The following is an 11,728-nucleotide window of genomic DNA, read 5'->3' on the forward strand; positions in this document are numbered from 1 at the left end:
ACGTTAAGTGTTTTGTTAAGTTTTTGACCTATTGTATTTGTTTCGGGCCAATTTTTAGACAAAAAGTTTGCGAATGAAACTTAACGTCTAAGGGCACCCCGTTCAGGATCAAAAGTCGTTAGGGCATGAAAAGCGCTTGAAGCGAGAAATCCCTCTTCAACACTACTCAACTAGATGCCCTCGATCATCTAGACCCACTTCGGAGGCCAATAAAAAGTGGCACGGATTTCGTTGATTTAAGGTTACGTTTTCTAGTGACGGTTTCAGGATGAGGGTTTCATGGTCGAAATGAGTTCCATTCCCAAAACCCTCCGGCGTCAGGTATTTGGTTAAGGTTCTGACTCACTTTGTTCGTTTCTGACCAATTTTAGGATGAAAAGTTCGTTAATGAAAATTGACGTCCAGGGACACCCCAGTCTTGAGCAGAAGTCGTAGTGCCCTGAAAAGAAAATCTCTCTCCAATGCCACTCAACTAGATATCTTCGATCATCTGGGCCCATTCAATGGCAAGGAAAAAGTTACATGGTTTTCGTGGGTTTAGGTGTTATAGTTTCTAGGTTACAGTTTTGGGATGAACGTTTCATTCTCGAAATGATCTCCATTCCCAAAACCCTTTGGTACCAGGTGTTTTGTTAAGGTTTTGACCTACTTTGTTTGTTTTGGCCAATTCAAGGATGAAAAGTTTGCGCACGAAAATTGATGTTTAAGAGAACCCCAATAAAAAGCAGAAGCTATTAATGAAGGGATGAAAACCCTAAGACATAGCAGAAGCCAAAACACAGAACCCATACATATTTTAAAATAATATTTAAAACAGAACAATTTTACATTGGAATAAAGTAGAAAAATAGATGAAGCGTGCAATTCAAAAACATAATTATACAGCCATTGCATTGGATTCTTCCTTTTTTTTTCTTTTGCAATTGGGAGGAAGAGAGAAGACAAAAAAATGCAGAGAGTTTGAGAGTTTTGAATATCGATCAATTGATCTTCTTTGCTTTTTTTTTTCTTTTGTTTTTGATACAGAGAGACTGTGAGAGATGGTGAAAGTGAGGAGACGTGGGATTCATCCCACGTCTCTAGGGGAGTTGCAATTTATTTAATTAAGATAAAATAAAATTATTTAATTTAATTTAATTTAATAAAACTATTTATTTAATTTAATTAAATAAATAAAAACAATAACCATTTAAATCATAAATGGTTCCCTCTCACATAACCTATACTTTTAATGCGTATCTAATGTGCATTCATTTTAACCTATAGTTTTGGTTTAATCAATTTAATTAAATTCAAAATTCAATTAAATTAAATAATTAATTAATTAATCATCTAATTAAATATCACATATTTAATTTAAGTTTCTCATTTGAATCATATTCAAATATATTTCTCTCATTTAACCTATAGTTTTAATGTGCATCCAATGCACATTTTTTTTAATCTATAGTATTCAATATGAATCTTATTCAGATTAAATTAATATTTGAACTCCTTTCAAATATTTCATTCTCTCATTTATATTGAATCATATCCAAAATTAATAATAAAGTCTAAAATTAAAATTTATATTAAAATGTATCAACATACATTAAAAAATTCCCAATTCTGAATTTGAACATTTCAAATTCAATTTAATGACAAATTACTTCAATACCCTTTATAAGCTAGGAAGGGGACCTAATGAACCTATAGATCAGTAGCTTCAACGATGTGAGATTAATTGACTAAACTCAGTAACCATATTAATGAATATTCGTTCACTATGGGTACACTCCCTTAAAGACCCACAGCTGCACTCTTCTCATTATAGATATGTTTCTATGTCCACGGATATAGACCAATAACAACAAGTTAGTCCTTCACGAGTGTTCATAACACCAGCTTGGTCAAATTATAATTTTACCCCTAGATTACCTCTACATTCTTAAGTACCAGTGCTCCTCTAATGAACAACATGTTTATGTTCCAACCATTAAATAGAAACCCTCTTGAGTCAACAAGAGGTATGGCTCTTTGTTCAAGTCCCAGAGACACCACTTAAAGGAACACTGATCTGCTTACCATGAAGTTGGGAAGGAGTGAAATCCATCTTGTGTGATTATGTTCCCAGTTACCCACTCGGTATTATCCCTAAAATGGTAGGCATATTGAGTCGGAAAACTGGACACTCTCACCTATACAAATCAAAAGACAATCCCTCATGAATAGGAGTTCATAATATACTCAAGAGTAAGATTAAGTTACCTAGGTCATCCTATTGAAATAGAAACCTAACTAGCCAACAGAGTTACATCTAGTGGTTGCTATTTCACGATCTAGTCTTATGCAAACTCATTGCCCAGGATACCCTCACTCACGTGTCTTCTACACAAATGTATTGGATCACTATGTTTGTATCAAATACAAAGTGGGTCGTATCCATAATGTTACCAGGATAAGGTACCCAACCTTACCTCTATACTATAGATCGTTTAGGTTGTATCTTGAACATTAATCCCTATATGTCTCTACATACAGTTCAAGACTCATAAGATAGCCTAGGGTGTTAGTTTATTGGATTTTAGGGTTAATAAGACAAAATTAAATAAAATATCAATAACACGTATTGAGAAAAACATTAAAATGATGGTCATTTAATTACATTCACTATCTACGAGTTTTAGAGCATAAAACTAGATGTCCTTGATCATATCGACCCATTTCAGCGGCAAAGAAAATGTGGCACATATTTCGTTGGTTTAGGGTTATGATTTTTGTGTGACGGTTTCGAGATGAAGTGTTTGGGAACTGGGAAGGTGTCATCGCACATGCCCCCGACCTGGGCAAAGATAATATACTCACAGATCCAAGACTTGTACCACAAATGCAGCAAAGCGGTAAGATCGGGGTCGAATCCACAGAGAGATTATTGATCAGCTAGGATAATTTAAGAATTCCATGCGGGAGGGTTGGTTGTGAAATAATTTGACAATCAAGAGAAAACAAGAATTAACACAAAAAAAGGGTTGAATCAAATTGATGGAAAAATCTTAGGATTAGTTTGCATGCTTTTTATCTTCTATCATTAGGCACTATTAATTTTACTTGTGAACCCTGAACCTATTAGAAAATCTAATAGCCCAATTAGCCAATTTTGATAAAAATCCAAACTAGCACTGTTTCAGTTTAAAACTTTTCCTTCTTAGCGACATACAAGTTAAAACTGAAAAACATTACGAAAGGGTTCAATTGCAGAGACATACTACAAGCTGAAAAAGCCATATCTTATAACATGATTTATTGGGAAGGATTATACTAGGGCATACATGAGAGTTTGGCCAGAAAAAGTCTAGACCCTAAACATGCAATCCTAATATGTGCAACTTAATCAATCAATATTGAAGGCTATGACGATTTTACATACAAGAACTTCAATAAATTAATTTGTCAGATCAATTCAAAGAAACTCTATTAAAATTAAACAAATCCACCTAAAGAGTTCACAACAATTGATTAAACTTAACTAGCAATCCGTCAAGAATTAAGACATACAAACTATCACAAGAAAATTACCTAGCATCTAAAAGGCATATCAGAACTACAATGATTGGAAGAGAATTGAGGTTGACTATGGCGATAATTGCACATCAATTCGACTTCAAGGGCTCCCAAAACTGGACTAACTCTTTAATTTTATTCTATTCTCCATTTTTTCTAAGGTCTTCGAATGCTTGACCCGAACGTCATATTTGTAGGCTTGCCGCAGCATCGCAACACTCTGGAAGAGCATTACAACACTACAGTGCAAATTGGTGAGCGTCAAGGAAGCGTCACAGCACCCCCCCTCCCGACGTTTGATTGCACGTGGGGCATTGAATTTCTGTCAATCTTCGTAGCGTCGCAATGCTCTGGAAAAGTGTTGCAACGCTGAGCATTCTATCTCTCAGCATTGGAATCAAGCATCAACTGGCATTGCAACGGTGATGATGTTCTAACTTCAGAGCGTTGTGATGCTTGAGGCAGCGTTGCAACGTTGTCCTGTACTCGATGCTATTGTCTTCAAGCGTCGAGCGACCGTTGGACTTAGGCTTTTGAAGAGCATTGTAACGCTAAAACAGGGTAGAATCGTCCTTTGTCATCTCAGCTCGATTAGGTGCGTTTCACTCCCGATTTTTCCTTCCTTTTTGCTTGATTCTTTATCCTTGCAATGTGTTTGCTCCATGGGATCAATTCTCCTACAAAATAAGACAAATATAACACAAGAATTATCCAAATATAGGAAAGTTAAGGTCATAAACTTAGCTCTTTTTTAGAGCAAACATGAAGGTTTCGTGCTCGAATTGAGCTCCCTTCCCAAAATCCTCTATGTCAGGTGTTTTGTTAGGATTATGACCCACAGTTTTCATTTCGGGCCAATTCCAGAACAAAATGTTCGGGCATGAAAATTGGCATCCAGGGCCCCCGGTCGGGAGCAAAAGAAATTGTAAAAAGAAAAAATTGTATTTAATGCAATCCACTAAAGTTGGAGATTCTGAATTTTAAATCAAAATTCAAAATTTGTAAAATGAAAAAATTGTAAGACACATTAGGGATGAAATAAAATCTCTTAAATTTAATGGAAATAGAAATTTCCTTTTATGATGTATTTTGAAAATTTTTGAAAAAATCTACTTAGGCACAAGATTTCCATTTTTTTTCCATATTTATGTCTTTTTTATTTTTTCAATAAAATGGCTAGAAATTAATAGGGGTGTTATGAATTTTTGGGCTTGATTTTTATGTAATATTATAACATATTAGGCTATTCATGGAAAAATAGTGTATTTAAGTTATTCTTGTAATTTGGCTTATTTAATTAGACTATTAGTGTAGAAAGCCCAACATAACTTTATGCTTTATGAAATTCTTACCTTGTAAGTCCAAGAGTTCACAACTTGGCACTCTAGAGTCCACCACTTTTAGTACTTGTATATTAAGATGTCCAATTTTAGTGTTTGTAGTTTTAATAAATCTTAAATCTAGTCTATCCTATTAGTTTATTGTTGATTGTCTTCCAAACTTTTCATTATCAATTAGGATTTTTATTATAAATTTTGGAAACATCTTCACATAATGTAATTTTCTGTATGCAAATTACGTTATTAAACCAATTTCGATAAAAATTAATTTCAAAGACTAAATTTAAGATTTATTAAAATTACAATAACTAAAATTAGACAATTCCAAAGTATAGAGACCAAAATAATAATTGAACCTAAAATATATATTTGAACTTTGTCATTTGTTTAAAAAGTATTTTCTAGTTTTAAAAGTTTTCCTTGAACTTTCATAAAACGTTTCAAAATTACCATCGAAAATCAGAATTTCATTAAAAAAAAATACTTAAAACAATATGGTGATCTAAATTTTAGTTATAGTTACTAAGAACGTATATTTATACAAGTTATTGTTTTTTAAAGTTAGAATATTTAGCACTATTTGTTGAGAAAAGCACCAGATTCATAGGAAGAGAGAGCAAAATTACTTTCCATGCATTCATTAAGTTCAAAAGATAGCTTAGGTAAAAATCATGCAACTAATGCATTTTATATGCCGGAATACAAGCACAAACAAAGAAAAAGAGTCATGCGCCAAACCCAAAGATGACCCATGCGGCCAAGAAGTTCAAAACGAAAGAAGAATGAGAAATCTGGAGGCAAGTCATGCAGCAAAGCTCCTTGAGCAACAAATCTGAGAGCCAAGTGCATCTTGGGGGATCACCGACAATTACATAAATGAACATGCAAAAGTTACCTAACGTGCATGCCACTGTCCTGTGTGGCAGAAGTGATCCCCACGTCCAGCTTTATACCCAGCCCAAATGAAGGATTGAAGGGACCAAGATGAACAATCAGAAAGAGAGTCACACACCATTTTCGAGAAAGAAGAATATTCTCTAGAATTCGAGAGAATTTCCAGTGAAACTTCTTCCTCCACCATTCCCAAGGTGATCTTCTTGGGAAAACCTCCATCACCAGAGAAGGATGCTTGAGAGAGGAATATTCTCCTTAGCCACCACAAAGCACAAATTCACATCCATTTCAGATCAACAGAAGCAAGAGAAGGCTACCAATGATCATCATCTCTAGCCATTCATCTTTTATTTTCTCTTATCTCATCACTTGTATTTACATCTCTACACACTTCTATTTGATCTTGTAACAAACTTATTTCATTTTAATATCTACATCATGATTTCATTCTCTATCTCTTCCACTTTTATTTTTCTTGCCATGGGTAGCTAAATCCTTAGTTAGTTGGGATGAGTTAATCCTCATTTCGGTGAGCTTAGTGATTAAGCAAATGTTCATTTGGGTAATAAAACTTTAAATCCAACTTGTGATTCTTTTTAACCATTAGAATCATGAGATAACAATTAACTACTCGACAGAGCAAGTGATAGTGGATTTTATTGACCCAAGTGAATTGTTTAGAGATAAACACTTCTGTACGTTCCAAGTAACCCAAGCATATATCATGGAGACATGTTTTATGCGACTAACTCACCAAGAGGTGGAATCCTAAAGGTTATGAACATGAACATGAGCTTATCATTAGGTTCAAAAGTATGAGGATTGCTTGTTCCAACTCCGGACTCTCATCTATTTCTTTTTTCAATCAACTTATGTGCTATGCATTCACAATCACATTCTCACTCATACTCTCTTAACATCTTTACTTGCGTTTATTTAGTTTATGTGTTAACACAAATTACTACATCACCATTAATTGACAAACACACCCCTACGTTCAACAATAGAGAATCATTAACTGAACTTGTTCGTACTTTAATTGAGATCCCCATGTTCGACCTCGGTCTTCACCGAGACTACCCTCTAATTAGTTTATACATATTATTGAGCACATAACATGTATTAGAGATTGAGTACATATTATTGAGTACATGACAGTCACCAAAATATGAGAAAAAGTAAAGATCATTTCCAACCTTCTTAAAGTTAATTATTGGTTTTTAAAATACCATAGCATATTTTTAACAATGATCTCAAATGAACTCGTTAACCTTAACATAAATAAAACAAAACATTTAATCATGTTAATTTAAGCATAATTCAACCGTTAAAATATATATTCTAGATCATCAAGACTTTAAAAAACAATCTCAAACAAATCCTAAATGAGAATTTATTTGTCAAGGAGAAGAAGCTCTAATTTTACATACTAAGATGATGCTCCAATAAGTTCACTAACATTGATCAGTTGACAGAAAATAATGAAGATAAGCATTACATTCCAGATCGTTTGCATAGTTACATAGCACCATAAGTTGGAATGATGACTTAAGGATACAACAACTGGTTTCAAAAGTTGGAACTATCATCAGCATTGAGGGTATCCTTTGTTGGTGTCCTTGGGGTCAGGAAACCCGCCATCCTCTTCGAGTCCAATGGAGTAGGAGGAGTCCTCGGAGATAGGTTAACAAGCTCCAATGCCTGTACTCGTAGCTCGACCGGGTAGTCGGCAACACACCCAATTCTCGGACCTGCTCCTGTTGTCCATTTGAGTGAAAGTTGATGGCCCAACTGATAGGAGTTTGCTATCTTCTTTGAGTTAATTCTTTGAAATATCGCCTTCTTTGGCACATCAGCTCTCGGGCTCTTTAGGCCACCAGATAATGTCCTCTTGTATTCTATTTTGCCTCCAACTTGGGAGACCTGAGCTGATTTTGAGGAAATCTCAACTTCCCCTTCCTCAATTGTTTTGATGTCAAGTGCTTCTAGTTTGCAGACAAAATCAGCCTTTGTTCGACCTCCTCCGACCGACTTTAAATCGTCGTAGCTTTCGGAATCTTCATTTGCCCGATGTACCTAAAGCACACAAGAACATAACAGAACTTAAAGGACATCATTTATCAGGTAGGACTAGGAATAGTTTGTCAGCTTGTTTTCTTGTTTCATAGAAGTTAGAGTAGGTGGTTTGTAAGCACCTCGACATCCTGAAGAACCACACCGTTATCCTCAAGGAATTTCAAGAAGATGTCGAGATGGTCATCGGTAGGCTTGTAATGTCCACTATATGCTGAGATTGCCTGAAAAGATCAAAGCCATCAGAGAACGAAATATTCTAGTTAAGCAAACACCATGAACCCCGAACTGCCTTGCTTTAATCGTGTTCTTCGAAATTCTTTTAATAAAATGTTCACTGTCACACTCACCTTAAGAACTCCATCATCTACCTCCAGCCTCCCAGCAGCCAATGTGGCTCCTCCTGCCAAGAAACTTGAGTGGTGGAAAGCTCCTTTCTTTTTCTGAAACATGATGACAATGAAACGGTTATGTCGGTCATCGGTATATCGTTGAAATGGAATTTCACCTCAGGTAATTGAATGAGAAGAAGAATTAACTAATGAGGACTACGTTTCACGGGTGCATCCTCACCTCACCAGCATAAAGCCTCTTAAAAGTGCTCATTACAAATATCCACTTCGTTCCTTTTGGTCCTCTCTTTGTATCAAGGAAAGTTCCACTTTGTTTATGGACGATTTTCCCATCAACAACGATGTATTCGTAGTTTTCTCGCTCTTGCTGATATCAGTAAGTGAAACCGGCACCATGAAAGAGACCATGTAAGGATAAAATGTAAGCTGGGTTGGAAACTTTATAGATTATGCATCAAAAAGCATTCACAGTCAAAATGAGCTTTAACTTGAAACTGCTTCAAATATGAATCAAGAGACGACATACAGGTCCAAGATACTTGATGATTTGCTGTCGGAGTTTCGATCTCGGGCATTCTTTAAGGTCAACATCTTTTCCATCTCCAACATCAAGCCTACAATGTTTGAATAGCAAAAAGAATCAGGGAGCAAGTTGCGAGGAATAGGATACGAAGAAAGACCTTGTAATGCGAAAGTGATTCTAGCTCAACGGTAATTGATATGCACTCAAAAAGTAAATCACTAAATGGAAAACAGATATTATTCACTCACTCACGGTGACTTTTCATGCACGTTTCAGCAATTAAGATAAGATCTTCAAATAGTTCTGTTAGTAAAGTTGCAACTTCAGGGAGATGAAAGCCAACAAGACAGAAAGATCCAATACTTCAAATCAAACGTGTTGATTTAGCCCTAAATCTTGTATAAAAACTCCTCTTAAGACTTTTTTTCCATTGAATTTCTTTTAACAAGAATCTTAAGAGGTGTTTGGCTCATGAGTTAGCCTAGTATAGTCCAGTGCACCTATGTTTGGTATATGAGTTTACTAGCGCAGGTCAGTTTGATTTATTATTTCCTGTGCTGCATAAAACTATGTAATATAAACTTGGGCTTATGAAATCCATCCTTTATATTGCATCATTAAAACCTTTACAAAACCCACAAACCAAGCACAAGTTACATAAACTCAAAGACTCCTTTATATAATCAGAACATCTATGTGCCAAAACTTAAGGAGCACGGATACGGATACAAGACAAGGATAAAAACATGAATCAAACATGGGGGCATGTTATTTTTCCAAAATGTAGAAGACGAACAAGGCGAGTACATTTATTAAAATACAGATTTTAAAAAATATATATCATTTTGATACAAGAAGGAAATTCAAAGTCAATAAGTTTGATATATCTCTAATATTATTTAGCATACTTCAACAAGTGTTCAATTCATGTCTAATAAATGTTGAACTTGGACTTTGCACAATTAGTGTCTAATATATCTATTGCACTATCAAGTGTTTTATTCGTGTCCACCTAGTATCAGAGTGTGTAAGAAACAAACATACTAGCCAAACCAAAGTGTCCATGCTTCTTAGTGTCAAACATAGTGATAATGACCATAGATCAAGATACATGTGACTTGCGAGTTTTGAAAGAAAACTATTCATACACAAAGTGTAACGACCCTTAACATCTGAAGACAAAAAGATTAAAAAATTGATGATTAGTAGAAGTTTAAGGATTAAAATAGAATATAAACCACAAAACCCAGACATATTACAGAAGAGTAGAGAACCAACTTCCAACAAGACAATAAAGCAGAGATGTCTTAAAATCAAAATAAAGACAAAAGAGGCGACAGAATAAAGCCTTAAAACAAAAGCAATTACCAATAGAAAAATGGCTGACCAGCTGTAGCTTTACACCATTCTTCATAATAGAAATGTAAACTATGCCCATATCTATGTCTGGGATCAATCTGAAAAGGAAAAGGAAAACAAATAACATATAAACCCTATACTGTTCTTGAGATTTTCCAACAAAGCTTCCACTTACAGCTTCGATCCAATGCTGAAAAGCAAGTTTCTGAGCTTTAGCATCCTTTGATAGCCCTTTTCCCACCTACCAAAAGAACTTCAAATTATTCCATCAAAACCCACTTTCAAGTCCATAAATGTGAAGCAAAAGCAAAGAGAAAGCTAAGAAATCGCACCTTCGAAGCATTCGAAGTGACTCGGTTCCAGCGAGAAGCAGCCGTTTCAGGTTTCAAGTAATTGAAGAAGGAAATCGTACTGTGATTCAATCTAGCATAGTCTAACGCAAACCACCTTCAAAAAATTTTCATGGCCATCAGCAAATTGAAATTCCTCTGTACCCATTTTCAGTTAAAAACAGAATCATAAATAGAAAGTAATATTCAAATCAATCTCTTTTACCAGAGCTCTTCCGCGACGACGGCGGAATCCGCCAACAGCCGGCGGGTCCGGTAACTCCTGTACACTTTCTGCAGCTTCACTGCCGAGCGCCGCAGTGCCGAGTTCGCGTCATCGCCGCCGTCTCCGTTGATCATCTGGGTCGGTAAGTGGTCGCTGTCGGAGGAGAAGGGCATTTTAAAGTCTTCATGTTCGGAAATACCGATGACCGGGCAGTCGCCGGAGGAAGAGGGTTGGTGATTCTCAGGAGGGTCGTAAATGGAGTGGGAGTTGAGAGGGTATGGAAATGAAGTGTGGTTTAAGGATGTTGAAAGGGGCTGAGAGTGAACCTCCATTAACGTAGTGAATGTGTGAAAACAGAGGACTCTGAAATTTTCTTTTCTGAGAGAGAGAGAGAGAGGAAGAAGACGACGGGGGTAAAGAAGAAAATGATGAAGGTTATTTATGAACGTCGAAATATATAGTTACAATTTTTTTTTTTAATAATTGGTTAGATAGTACAAACATTATATTAGACTCGTTAATTCCCTTAGGATGAAGGTGTTTATGAATTCTATAGTTTATTATTTTACTTTTTATGTTTTAAAAGGTTTAGTGTGAATATTTAAAATTCATTTATATTTATTAACTGTAAATTAATCATATCGATGAAGTGTATTTGAAATATCTTCTAGTACTCTATATTTTATAAATATATATGATACAATGAAATCTCTTTCTAAAAATTATAAAAAAAAATGTAAAATTAGTCATCTAAATTCGAAATGTAACACCAACTACATTTAAATAGTGGTGTTCTGTTGACATAAAATGTACTTATTCGACTTTAAAGTTAACTTTCACATCTAATAAATCTATTTTGTAAAGTGGAAATATGAAGGACAACTTTTATTGTTCTACATCTCTTAGCGAACACTTAAACTCAATAAGTTGCTTTTTATATGGATCACATACATTCATTCTGTGTGTATCCACCTACACAAAAGCAATGAACAAACAACTAAACGCGATGAGTCGTATCATAAAAATTGAAGGGTATCAACATGCATTTAAATTCAAACTGTCACATTTTTATACATGGATCATATTCATAC

At 35.1% G+C, this 11,728-nt stretch overlaps 1 protein-coding gene across 1 annotated transcript; it reads right to left on the reverse strand.

Annotated features, from left to right (window-relative positions):
* Positions 1-7,144: 7,144 nt before the first annotated feature.
* Positions 7,145-11,191, reverse strand: LOC120092132 (IQ domain-containing protein IQM3-like). Its single transcript, XM_039050345.2, has 9 exons — positions 10,638-11,191; positions 10,415-10,529; positions 10,258-10,323; positions 10,092-10,180; positions 8,727-8,814; positions 8,421-8,567; positions 8,198-8,290; positions 7,970-8,071; positions 7,145-7,850 (listed from the first exon to the last, which is right to left on the reverse strand). The coding sequence occupies exons 1-9, from the start codon at positions 10,967-10,969 to the stop codon at positions 7,344-7,346; spliced, it is 1,539 nt and encodes a 512-aa protein (XP_038906273.1). The 5' UTR covers positions 10,970-11,191; the 3' UTR covers positions 7,145-7,343.
* Positions 11,192-11,728: the final 537 nt, after the last annotated feature.

Source organism: Benincasa hispida, chromosome 11 (genome assembly GCF_027475165.1).
Source record: "Benincasa hispida cultivar pf3 chromosome 11, pf3_genome.v1.1, whole genome shotgun sequence".
Classification (NCBI taxonomy): domain Eukaryota; kingdom Viridiplantae; phylum Streptophyta; class Magnoliopsida; order Cucurbitales; family Cucurbitaceae; genus Benincasa; species Benincasa hispida.